At 38.6% G+C, this 20267-nt stretch overlaps 1 protein-coding gene across 15 annotated transcripts in view; it reads left to right on the forward strand.

Annotated features, from left to right (window-relative positions):
* RBMS3 (RNA binding motif single stranded interacting protein 3) overlaps positions 1 to 20267 on the forward strand; it is a 1500462-nt gene that overhangs the window by 611442 nt on the left and 868753 nt on the right. For all 15 annotated transcript variants that reach the window (XM_056800925.1, XM_056800928.1, XM_056800932.1 and 12 more), the window contains one exon: positions 10953 to 11126. In XM_056800925.1, the coding sequence (XP_056656903.1) occupies positions 10953 to 11126 (174 nt within the window). The remainder of the gene's footprint in view (positions 1 to 10952; positions 11127 to 20267) is intronic.

A 20267-nucleotide genomic window follows, 5' to 3' on the forward strand; every position in this document is an offset into this window, starting at 1 on the left:
CCTTTGCCATTACCATAACATTTAGTCCCATGGCTCATTTTGCCCTTGATTTCATTGTGATGGTAATATATATCTGTATCCCCAGTGTCCTTCCTAGTGTCAGTCATGTAGTAGGGATTTAGTAAATGTTGATGGATTTATTCAGTCATCCTTATTTTACCTACCCTGGCTTCATTTGCTCCCATTCTGTCTCATCTAAATGTTGGTCCTTGCACGCAGTTGACACACAATAAATGCTTAAAAACATGTGAAATAACTAGAGAACAATTATGAAGTCATTTAATTACTAACATTCAGTTATAAACACTTAATTGGTAAGTTTCCAATTAAAGAGATCTGCCATTTCTGTGTTAACTTCCCCATAGGGATAATGCTTCCATCTCATCATGATTTTCCTTTAGGCTCTATCTTTGGTTTTTGGCTCTTCCTCTGTGTGGTATTACTTAGAGAGCTCATCCAGGATCAATGAATGTAAGTGCCAAACTTACTGTTTTCAGGTGGACTTTTCTAAATGCATTTATTCATTTTATTTTTTCCATCATTCTTGGCAAAATCATTATATTGCCCATCTTCCAATCCTATAGCTATGATGACTTTCTCTTCTATAGTCATATAGTATTAATTCCCTCTAACCAGAACCATACCTGGGAATTCAAAGTGCATAGAGAGGCAAGATAGCCCAAAGGGAATGAGATAGGTCTAGTCTAGGCCTTGGCCCAGTAATAGCTTGGAAAAACAGATGTCTAGCACCTAGCCTGTCCTGGCTTTTTACACTGAGTGACCCTTTTATCCACATAGAAGTTAATGGTTACTTGTGTTAAGGCTTTATTCAAAGATCCAAGTCTTTCCCTACCCCTGAAGATCTTTCTCTTAGCTGTCATCATGATCTCTGCAAAGTACAGGTCTTACCATATCACTTTCTTCTCAATAACTTCCAATGGATCCCTATCCATTACAGGTTCTAATATAATATAATGGCTTCTGCTTGGCTTGACATTAAAAGTCCTTCCTGATTCAGAGTCTCCAACCTTTCCATTTTCAGTCACATTTATTTGCAGCCTAGGGTCATTGGCCCCCTTGCAATTCCTTTCAGAAGATAACCCATTGGTAGACTCCATGTATTTCCACTTACCATCCTCTGTGCCCACAATGCACCTCCTTCTCATCTGTCTCATAGTTTCCTTCAAAATCTCACCTTCTACAAGAAGCCTTTCCCAACTTCCCTGGATGTGACTACACATTAAATGTTCTCTCCTCCTCAGACTGTGAATTCTTTGAGAGCACACATTAGCATTTACTTTGCTTTGGGTCCTTAAAACCTAGCACAATGCCCAGGATATAGATAGATGCTTAATAAAAGCTTACTTACTAACTACTGTCACTAGCTGCTGCTACTACTACTACTACTACTACTACACATACACAGAAGTACATTCAAATATAGAAATATAATCACATATACACAAACATACATGTATATGCATACATAAAGCACATGTATATGCATGCATACATACACATATGTACATATATCATAAGAAGCTGATTTCATCAATCAACAAATATTCATTAAACAATCTTACAAAATAGTAAGATTGTACTAGTACTATGCTAAGTGGTAGGAATACTAAAATGGTACAACAGGTTTATCCTCTGCAGGAGATGACAGTCTGGCCAGGAGAAACAACAGAATCATAACTGGTGACCTGACATTCTCAAAAGTATTCAAGTATAAGCAGTTCAAACATGAGGGGGTAGTTAGTTGACTCAGTGGATAGAGCACCAGACCTGAAATCTAGAAGATATTTCACCTTGAGTTCAAATCTACTAGCAGAATGACCATGAGTAAGTCACTTGAGCTTATCTGCCTCGGTTTCCTTACCTGGAAAATGAACTAGAAAACCATTCCAGTATCTTTGCAAAGAAAACCTCAAATAGGGTCATCAAGGGTTGTATATGACTGAGAAAAAGATGAAAGTGTTTAAATATGAAAAACTTTGCCCCTGATGGGTTGATATATATATATATATATATATATATATATATATATATATATATATATATTTGATTTCCTTGTAAACTGATTCCCTCAACCCCAGAATAGGGCAATTCAGTGACCTCTGAGAGGCATTAAGCAACATAGAGATTTAGAAAGCACTGGGTTAGTTTTTGGAGATACAGACAAAAGTGAAGATGCCCCCTCCTCGAGGAGCTTCCATGCCACTAGAAGGTTTAAAACATGTGTATTTAAATCAGTAATGTAGATGACAAAGAGAAGATGGGATTTATGGCTAATACTAATATCTGGAAAGCTTTACAGAGGAGAGAAGGCATCTGAATTGCATCTTAAAAGTAGCTAAGAATTCTGAAAGGTATGAAGTAGGAGGAAATTCATTCCCAGGCTAGGAGAGGGATTATGTGATCATATCTAGATGGAAGAGAGAGAGAGAGAGTCAGGGAGCAGTGAGGCCAGTCTGGCTGGTATTCATTAAAGGGAATAGTTTGAAATTGGGCTGGAAAGGTAGCTAAGAACCAGTGAGGTAGGCCCTTACACAACAAGTTAAGGAATTTGTATTTTACTCTTAAGGTAATAAAGAAATGTGGAAGAGTTCATTTTGGTTTTTTTATTGGTTTATTTGTGGGGGTTTTGAGTATGGAGTGACATAATTGAACCTGGACTTTTAAATAATTATTTTAGTGCATGTTTAGAAGACAAATTGAATTGGATGGGTGACAGCATAGGCAGGAGAAAGAGAAAGGGGGAGAGAGAGAGAGAGAGAGAGAGAGAGAGAGAGAGAGAGAGAGAGAGAGAGAGAGAGAGAGAGAGAGAGAGAGAGAGAGAGAGAGAGAGAGAGAGAGAGAGAGAGAGAGAGGAGGAGGGGAGAGGAGGGAACTGATGAAGGAGATTCTGAAGAGGTAGAAAGACAGGTTGTCAAATGATTGCATAGTGAGATTGATCATGAACATGCATAACCTGTGTGTGTACATACATGAGCAGGTATATAGACAATGGGGAACCTTTTCTAAAATTGTGATAGAATGGGAAACACCAGTAGAAATGCCTCCACAGGGTTAGCTGGCTTACCTTTAACACTATGGAGCTGAGTATGACTTTGAAGTTTCAAATCACCCGCTTGAGTGATGAGGAATATTATGGTCCCATCAAAAGAAATGGTGAGAAAGAGAGAATCTGAGAAGGAATGTCCAACAGGGAGCTGCTAAGTTTGTGATTATGCATGGCTAGAATTTAAGAGACAAAACAGAATTGGTTAGACAGATTTGCATGTCATCTACTCATATATACCATATTTTAATGATTGGGCCCCATATGTGAATGAGGACATACGGAAGGTACGGAGAGAAGCCAAGTATTTCCCTTGTACCAGCTCCCTTTATGATGGTACACATCTACCTTCCATTCCCTAGCTGTCTGCACAGAATTTTTATTTATTATTCCTTTTCCCCTGAGGGCAGAAACTCCTCCTACCTTATATCGTCCATCACAATCCATTGCCTTGAAGTTTTAAAACTTAATCATGAGAAATTCAGTGCCTGGAATGACCATTTATTTTTGGAGCATGTTTTATGCTCATTTGGTAATGAGAATCCTTACCAAGGATCATTCACTCACATTTCTGATGTTCACAAGTCAATAGAAGGAGCTGAGGAAGAAACACATTACCAGCATCCTGTTCTGTTGGACAAAGCACACACACACACACACACACACATCCTTACCCTCCACAAACAAATGTCAAGCAATTGAGGCTGAGATTAAGATTCATTTTGGGGAATGAAAAAAACGACAAATAATATGTCCAAGAAAAGAAGGCAGTGTTGTGTTCCTCCCTTCAGGGGTGGGGTCAGGAAAGGACTTTCCCCATTTCCTGGTGCAGCCTCCTTTCCCCTGAGTGTCAATGCTTTAGATTCATATACAAAGATTTATTTGAAAGAAACCTCTTTTTCTTCCATGGCAGTTTGCTCCTTCCCTCCACCCCCCAGTCAACTCCCAAGTCCCCCCTCCCAAACCTTTGTCCATGAACAAAGTAAGCACTTGTCTCACACAGTGAGTAATGAGTGGGCTGGTGTGGGCTGCAGGGTTCATTCCCACTCTGCTTGGGGGTTCCCTGGAAGTGAAATCTTTAGAAATCTCCAACTAGGATGTCTTTGCTTGGGGCAGGGGGTGGGAACAGAACTCAGAAAACCCTTTTTGAGAGTTGGAAAGTGGTGGGGTGGAAACTGTGCCTTTTGGACTTCCTGTGAGGTACCACAGAAAAGAAACACCCAAGAGATCCTTCTCCTCCTTGGTGCACTTCATATTAATATGGAATTAGTTAACTGAAAAGTTTCAGGAAAAATTTGTATGGAATTGAGGAAAATGCACAGAAATAGACACACACACACACACACACACACACACACACACACACACACACACACACACACACACACACACCCAGCAGCAGCAGCAGCAGCCAGGCTCAGTTCCATGCAGTATGCCTGACTCAACAGAGAGGGTCATCTGGACTAGCATCAAAGGAGCAGAGGTCCTCCCTAGGCACCAACAAAGATAAGGAAGGAAAGGCTCCTATAACTCTTCTTCAAGGCAACGAATGGACAGTGTGCCTTCACCGGATGCTCTCCTTGAAGGCCCAGGTGCCACTGAGCTGTGGGATACTCTATCTCACCTCCTGGTGCTGGAGTTGTTCTGGACATGATCACAAGACCCAAGCACCTGCTGTCAGATTGTCCTGAGTGCTGTGGTTTAGTGGATTTAGAATCAGAAAGTCACAAATTCAAGTCTTGTTTTAGGTACCTACTGGCTATGTTACTTAAGGTAAAGTCTATCTCCGCCTCAGTTTCTGCATCTGCAAAAGGAAGGGTGTGGACTTGATCAAGGCTGGGTCTAAATCTCTGATCTTAGTATCATTGTGCTATTTATCCTTTCCCCTTGGACTGTCTTTATACCTCTGTGCTCCCTGCAAACTCAACTGAATTTATTCTAAACATAATTTGACCTAATTCTGGTTCAGCTGAAATCAATGTGCCGATAATTCGATTCAGAAAATACTTCTTAAGTGTTTATTATATGTGAGGATCTCTGCTTGTGGACAGGAGTAATAAGAGAACACAATGCTCCTGCCCTAAAGGGCTTATATTCAACTGAATATATGTGTGCATATGTGTGTACAGATGTATGCAGATGTTTAAAATCCACTTTATGGTGTTCCTTAGCAAAAATTAGGAAAATTCACTCTATCTCTTGTTGAAATAAGAAATATGAAAGCACTTTGCAAAAACTAAAGTCCATCCATTGCAAGCAAATAAATGTTATTGCTATAATTATTAGCATGATTTCTGGCATAGCTTTTTCCATACAGATGCTGTTGTTCAGTAGCATTGGTAATGTATGTAATCAAACCACAGCCATATTCTTATGAAATCCCAGAATAATATAATATCTTAGTGATTGTCCAGGACTTGCCCAGGTCAGCCCAGTTCTCCGTGTATTTTCCCAGTTGAAATGAATCAGTACATTTCTCTCTGTCTCTCACTGTCTCTTTCTCTCTCTCTGCCTCTCTCATGTCTGTTTCTCTGTCTGTCTGTCTTTTTGTCTCTCTTTTTCTCTGTTTCTGTCTCTCTGTCTCTCTCTGCCTCACTGTCTGTCTTTTTGTCTCTCTTTGTCTCTGTCTCTCTCTGTCTCTGTCTGTCTGTCTGTCTGTCTCTTTCTCTCTCTCGTGAATAACACTGTACTGACTTCTGACACTTCCATCTCTCAGGCTGGAAATCTTGTTGTTACCATTTACTCTTCCCTCGCTTTAATGATACATATCCATTCAATGACCATTCTCATTTCTGTCTCCATCTCTTTGTTTTTATTTTTTTTTTCGATTTCTATACCTGAACATATCCTCATCAGTAGCAACTTACTTCCGTTGTTTTACAGTCATGATCCCATTTGGGGTTTTCATGGCAAACATATGGAATAGATTGTGGTTTCCCTTCTTCAGCTCATTTTAAAGATGAGAAAACTGAGGCAAATATAGTTAAGTGGCCACTGATTTATATTAGTGAAATAGGTTCTTATCAGACACATTTACCTCTTTGCAATCTGCCCTTCACACTGGTAGCAAAATAATTTTTCTTATGCATATCTGGTCATGTCATATCATTCCTTTCCTCAAAAATTTTTGGTGATTCCTGATTCCTTTTTTTGAGGAAAATTTGTAGAAACTACAGAAAATCCATTCTTAAATTTTCTGATAGTTACAAACTTTGTAAGGAAGCACTAAAAATCATGCAATATATCATTACACATTGCCAAGATTTAGTATTGACAAAATATACAGAAAGACATAGCCAATAGATCATTAAAGAAATGGTTAGTAATGAGCAAGAAGGGTGGGTGTGGGTTGCAAAGATAGCAAGGATGTGTCAAGAAAAGATCATGTGAAAGTAAACTTTTTCCTTTTTTGGACAGGATTACAAAGTAGAAGATAAGAGAAAAATTTGGGAATATATTTAACCTTGATTTTTTTTCAATTTTCTCATAATGTCTTGAAGAAGATAAAGATACAGGAATTAAACAATAAAAAGGGAAGTATTCAAAATTTGCTAAATGGCTTGATTCTAAGGGTTATCATTGATAATTCAATATTAATCATGACAAGAGTAGGGAGATCCCCAGATCTGTGTCTGGTTCTATGCACGGGTTAACATTGTTATCAAAGATTTAAATAGTCATGGGTGGTATGATTGTCAAATTCACAAGTGACATAAATATGGCAAGAATCTTACCAGATTTGACTGAGAATCTTGACAGTATAGAACTGTAGGCTATTATTCTTATTAGGATAAGGTAAAAGTCAATGGAGACAAATGTAAGTCTTGAGCTTGAGTACAAACATTCGTTTTTGCAAGTAGAGAATGTACCAGGTTTGATTAGTTAGCATCTGTTCTGGGCTTTTCCTAGACTGCAAGCTCGATAAGAGTCCTCAGTACAATATGGTAGCCAAAAAACAAGTACTATCTTGGGCTACATTGAATAAAAAAAGCGTTATTTTTAGCAATAAGTAGATAATCATTTTACTGTACTCTATCCTCATCAGACTTAATCTGGATAATCTTATGTTCAATTGTGGAATTATAGCTTAATTTTGGGAGAGTATCAAAAGGAGGGCAGCTCAGTGGCATGGTGTATAGAGCACATGATGTGGAATCAGAAAATCTCCCCTTCCTAAATTCAAATCTGGCCTTAGGTACTTACTAAGTGTATAAAGCCGAGAGAGTCACAACCCTGTCATCTATAAAATGAGCTGAAGAAGGAAATGGCAAACAACTCCAATATCTTTGACAAAAAAAAAGAACACCCAAATCAAGTCAAGAAGATTCAAACATGAGTGAACAACAGCTCAACAACAGCAACAGATCCAGAGGAGCACAACTAAGAAAGTAGAGGGCCATGAATCCACATTATCTGATGTCAGGTGGATGGAAATAGGGCTGTAAGCTCTTGAGAATATAGCTGAATTTAAGTATTTGAAAGGCTCTTACATGAAGGAGAAATTCGATTTGCTCTGTTTGCCCTATGATCGCATGACCAGGAGAATTGGATGAAAGCAAGAAAAGAAGTCAATTTAGGGCTGAGATCAGTACAAAATACTGATGATACTTCGATGAAAGCTGTCTAAAAGTGTTATATTATGTGCTACCTACCTAGAAGAGTACTGGGCTTCCCCTTCTCAGAGACCTTGGGCAGAGATGGGGTGATTCTAATAGGAAACTAAAATTTCCTTGGATTTAACAATTTAATTTGCTTTGTATTTATTTACTGGATACTTATACATATTATTTTCTTCCCTTAAAAATATATGTTCCCTGAAAATAGGGATGATTTCATTCATTGCATTTATCTTCCATGATCCTAGTATGGTTTTTGGCATATTGTTGATTTTTCTAGTAGAGATGATTATATTAACTTTCTACTGAGGTCCCTTCCAACTCTCAAGTTCTGTGATTCTGTGATGTGACAAGAATTATACCCAATAAGTTTATGATTCCTTATCAACTAACCAAAACAAATCATTTACTATAAATAAAAATATCACAATAGCCCTGAGAATCCAAAGAAATTCAAATTATGTGGGAAAATGAAGAAGTATATCACATCTCAGTACTAGTCTTTACTGTGGAAGTTGTCCTTAAGATAGTTTCAATGAGACGTCAAAAGATTTCTTTTCAATACTTACACTGACCTAAATAAAGTCAGTCATTTAGGTCCCCTGCATACAAAATCTACAAATACTCTTCCAAAATTAAGTCCAAAAAAAGTCTGTTTCCTTGTCTTCAGACTGACTTTAAATGAGGGGAAAATAATTATTTAAACAATCATAACAATAACAGCAGCAACAGCAACAGCAACAGCAGGTAGATGCTGACATGTGTCTTTGGCAGAGTTCCAATTCAGATCTTCCTGACTCCAAATCCAGTAATCTAGTTAAGACACTGGACTTTCTTTCCTTATACATGTACATTGACTAACTTAGAATTTTACAAATGTTTTCAATTTTTCTTTAAAAAATATAGCCTAATTCCAGGTAAGATTCAAGATAATAAAAACAAACCTGTTTCTTCTTATTTAGATGACTAAAAGTCACAAGGGAACATGATTACAGAATGTATAGACAAAACAAGCCATATAGTCATATGTTGTTGTATAGTTATTGTTGTCTATCACCCATTATTAATTGTAAGCATGATATACATTAATTATAGTGCATTGTCATGCGCAAATGATGAAACTATCAGAGAGGAGCATTGCTAGTCTATTTCAGTGAAGTTTCTAATAATTTGCATCTCCTAAGAAATTTATGTTCCTTTGCATCATTAGCCTCCAGTATATGTTCATATTAAAGTTCTCCATGAAATATCCTTAATATTCTTCCTCCTCCCTCCCTTCTTGAGGTTGCTGAAGCATATTTCTTCCCCTACTTGGTTCTTTAGAAAAATCCAGTTACACATCATGTGAAAAGAGGCTATTTCTTCTTTTCTATGAAAACTTTGGCCACTTGTTCCCTGGAAATATTTTCTCTATTCCAACACTACAGTATCTCTCTTTTTCCTTTGTCCCATTCTTATCACTCTATTGCTATCTTCTGCTACCTTTTTCCACCTTTAATTTATATTTCAAGATTTGGGGGAGTCAGAGCCCAGAACAAATGTTCCCATTTAAACTCAGGAAATATGCAATGATGAGACAATTTCTTTTCTTTCCATCTTGTTCATTTTCTTTGTTTCTCTCCTCCTCCTCCTCCTCCTCCTCCTCCTCCTCCTCCTGCTCCTCCTCCTCCTCCTCCTCCTCTTCATTCTTCCTCTCCTCCTTCTCCAGGTTTGTTTTTGTCTCTCTTCCCAATATATGCACAAAATCTGAATCTTACCTGTAGTATATACTTAGTAAATGTTTTATAAATGAAATAAAATGTTCCTGAATGATGGAGTCATATTTTACCCTTAATTTCCATAGGATACTCAAGCTGTATTCTAATATTGGCCATTCTCAGGGTGTTTAATACCCTCCAAATCTAACCTAATGGATCAATACCCATCCCTCTATTGAGCCTAATAATGGCAATGGTGTCAACTCCTTTGTTTTCCTAATTGAAATAGTGGGACACTCAGTTTTAGAAATATAATTCATTTGGGGATAAAATCATTCTACTTGGGTAAACAGTTCTTTCCCCACAAAATGCTGACAAGTGCTTTCTTCTAAAACAATATCAGGCTATGCCACAGAAATCCAAGAAAAAATACTTTGGAAATATGGTCAAGGTTGGCCATCATCCTGTGTTCCTTTATGCTTACTTAAGCAGATAATAAACGGAGGAATTTGGATTCTAATCATAGCAAGATAGAAATGGTGTTTCTCATCCCTGTTTTAATATGATGATAATGATGATGATAGCTATCATTTACAGTACCATTTTGGGGTCTGGAAAACACTTTCCATATCTTATAAGCCTCATTTGATCCTCACAACCACCTCCTAATAAAGACACTATTATTATCCACATATTACAGAAGCAACAGGAAGAAGGAAAGTAGAGAGCTGGATATCGGTATAGGAAGGAGTGGATAAGGTGGTACTTTGGATCTTCTTCAGATTTCTGCTGATTCTGTCAGGGAGAGAAGAAATGGATTCAGATGATTTGAAGTCCTCATTTCCAGAAGAGCAGGCTCACCCTCCAATCTGTTGTTCTGTTCCTTAATCTCATCCTAGCCAACTCTCCCATTTTGGGGTTATTGCATTCCAGTGAAAGCAATAGTCAATTTCCACAGTGGGTGCAGGAAAGCAAGAACATTCCTATAATTGAAAATGTCACCTTTACAGGCATCACTAAGCCATATCTCATTTCTAGACGATGGAATTGCATGTTGCGACTAGAGAAAACTGTTTGCAATACTATCCATTTCAATTAGTTCTGGTGCTTTGTGGTCCTGCATCCCTTCAAACAGAAAGAAGATGGTAGGACCACCTTTAATATTATCTGTTTATCCAGGGAATCCCCCTCCCTTTGTTAACAGAGTCTTGGGGAGATGATCACATGGACTATAAGTTAGCTAAATGGTACAGTGGCTAAAGTGCTCCACTGAGACTCTGGCAGGTCTTGACTTCAGTCCTGCTCCTGATATTTACTTAACTGTGTAGGCAAGTCATTTAACTTCTTTTAGCCTCAATATTCTCTTCTGTTAAATGGACCTAAGAATAGTGCTTACATTCTAGCTCAAATATTGTAAGGCTCAAAAATCACATAGAGAGTCTACGTGAAGCACTTTATAAACCAAAAAGCACCCTCTAAATGAGAACAATGGTTAGGAGAATGCATGTTGCTCTGTATAGCTGGCCTGTGGTTGACTAGAGTTCTTTTTCATCCGTCTTTTTATTTTCTTAATAGTCCAGCTCAACGGTGAGAACATACCAAAACAGTAAATCCAGAGTGACCATGAGTCCCGGCTTCAGCTCCCAGTGGAACAGCAGCCAACCAGCTTGGAACAGCTATACCTTTCCAAGAGCAAGCTTGCACTACCAGTCCCATGCCAGCTACACCTACTGTGCTGGGCACCCTGCCGTAAGTCACTGACCTCTGTGGGAAGTGTGTGTGTGTGTGTGTGTGTGTGTGTGTGTGTGTGTGTGTGTGTGTGTGTGTGTGTGCGCATAGACCAGTGCAAGCTTGGCATTCATTGTTCCTTCAGAGGGAGAGAAAAATAATTCAGGATTGGTATCTAACCAATTGGTGACTCCCTCTACCTCCATCCATTATCTCAAAGGAAAGAGGATGCAAAAGTGAATGTCCTAAGGATGACTTTTCCTTTTTTTCTTAAGGAGAATGCTTAAATGTCCAATGAAATGACCTCTCTGAAAAGTGTCTGACTTTTCATTTGAAGTTGTTGCTAGCAAGGGACAGGAAGGATGGCCTGGGAGGGGAAGGTCAGCAATGGAAACTGACCTGGTCATTACCTGTTTCTGGATTTGCTCTCCTCTGTCCCTCCAGGCCACATCTTAGCGAATGAGGATCTATTTTGGGGAGAAGGGACTTGGGAATGGCATAGATGTGTCACTAAGGCCTGGTGGTGGTGCCCAAACTCTCCGAAATAAAGACATTTATTCATTGTCAATTCCAAATGTGCCAGCCTTTCAGGACAAGGTTAAGAGCTGCCCTTTAGGGTTGTTAGTACAAATAGTTAAAAAGGGGAGAAGGATACACAGTGGATGGCTGCGCATTGGAGTTGGGCAGCCGTAAAAGATTCATGGAGGGGGACCCTTAGGATGATGTTGAGTCATAGCTAAACATCTAAGTACATGTCACTGGCCGGCTGGCTCTCTGGGTGCACGGGAGAGAGCCGATTCACTAAGATGGCCAAGACCTTCATCAAGCAAGCCACAGAACCCTAACATGGACCTTTACAAGCCTCAATCATGGGCCTCTACAGGCAGGCAGAGCAATAACCAGCAATTTTATTGCCACAGCCAGACAACAAATACATAAGTAGTTTCTATGTATCAGGCTCTGCTCTGTGCTAAATGTGAAGGATACAGTAGAGGCAAAAAGCACTTTTTCCTTAAGGTAGTTACAGTCTAATATGAAAGGTGAATAATTAGGATAATGTGTGTGTGTGTCTGTCTACACTAAGTATATATATTTAGTGTAGACAGACACACAAATAGTAGTGTAGACACCTATATATATGTATATGTACATATATATAAAAGCAGGATATACATATAAATATAAATGTCTATCTATATACTATATATGCTGTGTATATAGGTAAATCTATAACATATTTTATATAATATAAACACTACATACATATATGCAAGCATGTGAACATGCATGTACACACATATACATTTATGCCAAGCATGTGTGAATACACATGAACTTGTGTATATGTTAATAATAATAAATGGGTGTGCTATACATATACATACATGCACATACACAATACTATATGTATATGTGTAGTATATATGTAGTATATACATATAAATATAAATTTCTGTCTATACACTATATATAGTATATATATATGTATATATCTACAGCACATTTATATTACATAAACACTATGTGCATATATATGTATGTGAACATGTATGTATACACACATGTATGTGTTTATACCAACCACATGTAAACACATAAAATGTGTATATGTTAATATTGAATGTGTGCTATACAAACACATACTCACATACATGCATACTATATATAGTATATATAAATGTAGTAAATACATATAAATATGAATGATTGTCTATATACTATATACTGCATGTATATATAAATCTACAACACATATTTATACCATATAAACACTATGTGCATATATGCATACATGTGAACGTGTATGTGTATGTACATATTTATACCAAGCACATGTGAATACACATAAACTTGTGTGTGTGTGAATAATAATGAATGCATGTGCTATACACATACACACATGCACGTACACACATGCAGAGTCTGTGGAAGGTCATCTCCCAAGGAAGGCACCAGCACCTGAAGGGGCCAGGAAAGGCCTCCAGAGTCAGTGGGACTTGAGTTGAGGCTGGAAAGAAGGCAGCAGAAGTAAAAGGTGGAGGAGATGAGGCTGAAGAACCTCCCTAGGATACGGGACAGTCAGTACAAGAACATGGAGACAATGGAATAACATGTGTGAGGAATCACCAATAGGCTAATGTGGATGGATTAGAGCCAATAGGCCAAGGAAAATGGCTCATGGCATGTGTGGAGAAGGCTAAGGACAGTGGGAAGAGCAGGGGATGGTGAGCTTTAATGGACAAAAAAGGGGCTTCTGTTTGATCCTATAGGTGAGGGGGAGGCATTGGAATTCATTAGGGAGAGTGGGAGTGACTCTATGGTATGTATGCTTGAGAACAATTGCTTTTGCCTTAGTGGATGGATGGATAGATGATGGATTGGTGGGGAAGTCGAGTCAGGAACACGAGTTAAATGTTGTGGAACTGTCCAGATGAGCGGTGATGCCACAGGGAGGCAGATGTGCCCACTTGGGGTGCAGCCAGCAGAGGTAGGAAGTGTATCCTGGGATAGAGTGCCCTGGCCCTGCCCTGGTGTTAGCTCTGAGCAGAGGGGACGCCCCTCCAACCTAAGCAGACACCAGGAGTCTTTGCAAAGTCACAGCATCCGCTCTGGTGTTCAGAGGTTACGTTTTTAACCTTTTTCTAAAGCAGTCGTCCTCTGGGATAATTTGAGGTTCTTTTAATTAAAGGAGAGTCTTTATTAAGCCACACTAGTGTATAAACTGATCAGGTAAAGGTTTCCGAAGCCATTCTGGGGCTTTCTTTCCCTGATGTCGGCTGGCTTTCTCTGAATGCCATTTTCTCTGTAGAGAAGGAACTAGGTTGGTGACCTTGCTTTGTGTCTATGAATCTACCCTGAGGCAGGAATTTTTACCCTGGGGTCCATGAACTTAAAAAAAAAAAGGGACAAATGTATTTCAAAGGAAGAAAAAAAAGTTTCTTTGGTAACCCCCTGCATTTCATTTCATGCATGTAAAAGCATTTTTAAGAAGCGGTCCATAGGCATCACCCTATTGCCAAAGGGGCTCGTGAGGTGTTGAAAGTTAGGAGCCCCTGCCCTAAGGCTTCTCATGTTAGCCAGTCCTGACTGCTGTTCGGTTCACCCCGTGCCATTTTCATCCATTTAGTTCAATGTCAATGATAACTCGGCGATGACACCCCAAGTGAAAATCCCTCCGACGGTATGTTATTATGAAGGCATATGTTATATCTTCGTGATGCATTTGAATTTTCCTACAAAATCCAGGACTTAAAAGCACTTAACTTCTAAGAAACTGGGCTAATTATAGAATTTACTAACTGGGGATAATTACAGACTGTCTAGCCAAGCTTAAATGATTTCGTCCTCAAGGTAGATTCTTATTAAACATTTGTCCTTGTCATGGGCTTCAGTTCCACCTATTGGGACCCAACTCTAGCAGCAAAAGGGGAAACAGAAGTGAAGACCACGTTTTTCAAATGACCCTGAGTATTGCTATTTCAGTTTCAATTCACTTGCTGAAAAATAATAGTTTGGAGGCATCATCATAATTTTCACTTGACCTTCCCAGGCCTCCAGTTCTTCTTTATTTTAAGCCCTTACATAACAGACAGAAGAGCAGTAAGACCTAGATAGTTAGAGTTAAGTGACTTGCCCAGAGTCACTCAGCTAAGAAGTGACTAACACTAGATTTGAACACAGAACTGGTGCTCTATCTACTCTGTCACCTACCTGCCTCTACTTCTTTAACTATAAATCTTTTTTTTAAAAAAACATTATTTTTATTTGGTCAATTTCAAACATTATTCATTGAACACAAAAATGATTTTCTTTTCCTCCCTCCCCTCCCACCGCCCCTCCCATAGCCGAAGCGCGATTCCCCTGGGTATCACATGTGTCCTTGATCGGAACCCATTTCCATGTTGTTGGTATTTGCGCTAGGATGTTCATTTAGAGTCTCTCCTCAATCATGTCCCCTCGGCCCCCGTAGTCAAGCAGTTGTTTTTCTTCGGTAACTATAAATCTTGAAGGTCAGCTTACATGACATTTGAGTTCTCTTTTCAGATTGAAAACTTAGATTTAGGATTAATAGAATTTTAGAATGGATGCATCTCTTTGGAATTGAGCATGTCAAAGTTATAAAGAAATTTGTTTGAGATCACATGGCAGTGGCAGATCTGAGATTAGGCCAGAGGTATCCTTCGTGACTACACACGAGTTTTTCCCTCAAGTGGGCAAACTTCTGTGAAATGAAGACCATCAGAGAAAATCATGAGATCCTGATTTTAAATCTAGAAGAGATATTACTGTTGTTTAGCCATTTCGGTCATGTCTGGTTCCTTGCGATCCCACTTGGTATTTTCTTGGCAGGGATACTAGAGTGGTTTGCCATTTCTTTCTCTAGGTCATTTTACAGATGAGGCGATGGAGGCAAATAGGGTAAGTGGCATTGCCCAGAGTCATACATCTAGTAAGTGTCTGAGGCCAGGTTAACTCATCAAGATGAGTCTTCCTGACTTCAGTCCTGGCACTCTATACACCTTGCTACCAAGCTGCCCAAGAAGAGGCCTTAGAGGGCATTTTGTCCAGTGGGGCCCAAGGTGGTAACTATAGCTTCAAGTCGTTCTGTGCATAGCCAGCCAGAAGTTTAGAAGATGTGATTTGATGGTTCCCTGGCTTCTTTGAAGGTGCTTCCTTTGTTATGAAGTCTGCATGATCTCTCCCTCCCAAAATTACATTTTATTTCTATTTTACTGGGCAAGTTCTAATTGTAGGAATACTCATAAATGCTTGGTATTTACTTTATTTTTTGGAGTTATTGTTTTGATTTGTTTGTTAGTTTTGTACTTGTTGCCCTTAATCAGCTGAAAGAGGTTTTGGTAAATAGTAGGTATTTGATTGACTATAACAATAACAGATAATATCTATATAGCATTTCCAATGTGCTAGATTCTCTGTAAAGTACTTTAAAATTAATATTTTATTAGATCCTCACAAACTGGGATGTAGGCACTATTATTATTCTTATTTTTTAGACAATGAAACTGAGGCAGGTGAAAATTAAATGACTTCCCCAGGATCATGCAGCCAGTAAATGTCTCTGGTCAAATTTGAACTCAGCTCTTGTATCCCCTGTATTATTTAGTCAGATTGTCTTAAAAAAATTGACTCTTCAGATCATGGTTGCTTGGAAAATATCCAGTTTGGTGTTCCCATCTCTCATTTTGGCTCTGCTGATCTCTCTCCCCAAATGTCTTATTTGAACTGGCTTGATGTCTGCAATCTGGGTCATTTCACAGCAGCTGCCACAGTGAATGAATAATTGCTTTGATGGATTGGTCAGTGTGGTATATTCACATCATCCAACAAGACCCTGGACCACTATGTTGGCAGAGGACAAAGCTGCTGATGCAGTGTAATAGGAGGAGGCCAGGAAAGCTTTCCTTGGCCTCACATTTCTCCCTTGATCCACCTTGGTACCTAAATATCCTGCCATTTCATTCACTACCTGCTCAGGATTCTTCTTTCCTACTAATGTTCTGTGGCTTTGAATCACAGTGTCCCACCATCTCAGAATTAAAAGATGGAGGGCATGAGTAGGCAGTGGATGTTATTAGTACTGACTAGTGCAACAAGAGATACAGCCATCATTTAAAAAAAGAAATGCTTAGATCAGACAAAGGAGATGTAAAAATCAGATGGCAAAGAGATAATAGATGGGTGGACATCTATTAAAGAAAATTATTTCCCAGGAGAAAAAATTAATAAAAGTAAAGTCTCCAGTATTCTCAGTAGATCCCCAGTGGAGGCTTTATGGAAAACCATGGCCAACAGTTGTATAGGATAACATTTTTTTAAATTTGATTAAATTAATTAATTTAGAATATTTTTTCCATCTTTACAAGATTCATGTTCTTTCCCTCCCCTCTCCCAACACCCATCCCGTAACTGACACGCAATTACTCTAGGTTTTACATGTGCCATTGATCAAGAACTATTTCCTTATTATGGATAATTACAACAGAGTGACCTTTTAGAGTCTATGTCCCCAATCATATTTCTATCAAACCATGTGATCAAACAGTTGTTTTTCTTCTGTGTTTCTACTCCTACAGTTCTTCCTCTGGATATGGACAGAGTTCTTTTGCATAAGTCCCTCTGGATTGTCCTGGATCATTGCATTGCTGCTAGTAGAGAAGTCCATTACATTCAATTGTACCACAATGTATCCATCTCTGTGTACAATGTCTCCTGTTTCTGCTCCTTTCACTCTGCATCAGTTCCTGGAGGTCGTTCTAGTTCACATGGAATTCCTCCAATTCATCATTCCTTTGAGCACAATAGTATTCCATCACCAACATATACCACAATGTGTTCAGCCATTCCCCAATTAAAAGGCATCCCCTCATTTTCTAATTTTTTGCCACCACAAAGAGTGCAGCTATGAATATTCTTGTACAAGTCTTTTTCCTTATGATATTTTTAGTGAAGCAGGTTTTTGCAGCAGTAAAAGTGCTCAACATGGAGTCACAGGATGTAAATTCAAATCCCGGGGCAATCACTGCCTCTGTGACCTTGGCCAAGGTACTTGTCTAAATAACTTAATGTAGGCCAACCTTCTCAAGAATTTCAGCTAAAAAATGAGAGAGTTGGGATATATTACCTCCACGGTCCCTTCTAACTTGGAGCCCAAGTTATGGTTGTGTCAAGGTATGTCAAGGTCAAGTCAATGTATGGTTGTGATTTGCATTGGAAGGATCACCAACTTGAAGAATTCAGAGTTTTTGTAAATTCATATTCCTCTCCAATTGCTTAATCTATATTTAACTAGCTTTCTTTCCTTCCCTTAGGGAACACTCTCAATGGCTTGACAAGGAATGATAATGGATTAATCTTCTAAATGAATCCCCAAGAATTCCCAAGAAATATAATACCTTAAAAGTAGTTGAAAGAAGGGCCTCAAAGAATTTGAGGTATTGTAAAGGACTATAGAGGATCCTGCCATGATGTAGCAGCATTCATACTGCTTAGGGGATCTTCTTCTAATTAATAGGATGATGAATTTGGAGTCAGGAAAATCTCAGTACAAATCTTATCTCTGAAACTTACTGGTGATATGATCCTGGGCCAAGCCCCTTGTCTTCCCTGGGAGTCAGTTTGTTCATGTATAAAATAGCAATAAGAATTGCTATAGCAGTCACTTTCTAAAGTTTTTGGAACACTCAAATGAGTTAATGTTTATAAAGTGCTCTGCAAATTGCAAAACACTTTATATAATATGATTCTAGGATCTTAGCAATCATCTGTACCAAACAAACCTCTTTTTATAGATGGAAAAACTGAGTCCCAGAAAGATGAAGTCACATAGTTAACCTAGGGCTGGAAGGTCATCTATTATGCTTCATATGTGGAAACTGAGGCTAGAGAGGTAACATCATTTAGGACTTTAAAACTTGAGTATGACCTCAGAGATCATGTAATCCCAAACCTTTTTAATATGCAGAAAAACTGAGGCAAATAGAGTGTAAGTGACTTCCCTATGGTCATATAGGAATAGGAGAATATAATGAGATCCAGTTTAGAGTAATGGATAGAGATCTGTCCTCAGAGTTAGGAAGGCTTGAGTTCACATGCTACCTTGGACACATTTTGGTTTTGTGACCCTTGATAACTGATAGCTTCAGGAAACTTGGTAACATACTGTAGATCTTAGATGAAGCAACCGAATAATCTGAATTGATGGAGGAAACTACCTCACTGGAAATTCCTCAAGGGGTAAAATAACAGTATAGATTAAAAATGCTGCTACTATTATTTTTTACATTTAGAATATTTTTCCATGGTTACATGATTTATGACTCCCCCTTTCCCCCTCCCAGAGATGACAAGCAATTCCACTGGGTTATACACATATCATTGTTCAAAACCTATTTCCATGTTATTCATATTTACAGTAGAGTGATCCTTTAGCATCAAAATACTAATCATATCTCTATCTAACTACATGATTGATCCTGTGTTTTTCTTCTCCATTTCTGCTCCCACAGTTCTTTCTCTGAATATGGAGAGCATCTTTCTCATAAGTCCCTGAGAATTGTCCTGGATCATTGCATTGCTGCTAGTAGAGAAATCCATTATGTTCGATTGTACCACAGTGTATCAGTCTCTGTATACAATATTCTCCTGGTTCTGCTCCTTTCACTCTGCATCCATTCCTGGAGGTTATTTCAATTCACATGGAATTCCTCCAGTTCATTATTCCTTTGGGCACAATAGTATTCCATCATCAACAGATACCACAATTTGTTTAGCCATTCCCCAATTGAAGGCCATCCCCTCATTTTCCAATTTTTGGCCACCACAAAGAGCGCAGCTATGAATATTCTTGTACAAGTCTTTTTCCTTATTATCTCATTGGCTGGATCAAAGGGTAGGCATATTCTTTTAAAGTCCTTTGAGCATAGTTCCAAGTTGCCTTCCAGAATGGTTGGACCAATTCACAATTCTACCAAAAGTGTATTAGTGTCCCAGTTTTGCCACATAACCTCCAACATTTATCACTTTCCTTTGCTGCCATATTAGCCAGTCTGCTAGGTGTGAAGTGGTACCACAGAGTTGTTTGAATTTGCATTTCAGGAGGGATTCAGAACACTTTTTCATGTGCTTATTGATAGTTTTGGTTTCATCATATGAAAACTGCCCATTCATGTTGCTACTGCTACTACTACTATCATTCAGTCATTTCTGTCCTGACCAACTCATCATGATCCCATTTGCGGTTTTCTTGGCAAAGATACTGAATTAGTTTGCCATTTCCTTTTCTAAATCATTTTATAGATGAAGGAATTGAAGCAAATGGGGTTAAGTGACTTGTCCAAGATGACATGGATAATAAAAAGTTGAGGGCAGATTTATCAAGTCTCCCTGATTACAGATTTGTTGTTCTACCAATGCACCATCTAACTGCCCACTCTTAGTAACTAACATTTATATGTCACACCAATGTTAACCATTATTACTGGAAGGGGGTTAAAAAGAATTATGAGACCTGAAGAGAGAATGAAAATAAAATATTATTTTATTTCTTATTTTTTCCTAATATATATTCTACACCCTAGAGTAGCATAGGAATCTTTTGCTCCTCCATGTGTCTAGTAAGTTATGTAGTTGCCAGGTCGTGTA

Source organism: Monodelphis domestica, chromosome 5, assembly GCF_027887165.1.
Source record: "Monodelphis domestica isolate mMonDom1 chromosome 5, mMonDom1.pri, whole genome shotgun sequence".
In the NCBI taxonomy this organism is placed as follows: domain Eukaryota; kingdom Metazoa; phylum Chordata; class Mammalia; order Didelphimorphia; family Didelphidae; genus Monodelphis; species Monodelphis domestica.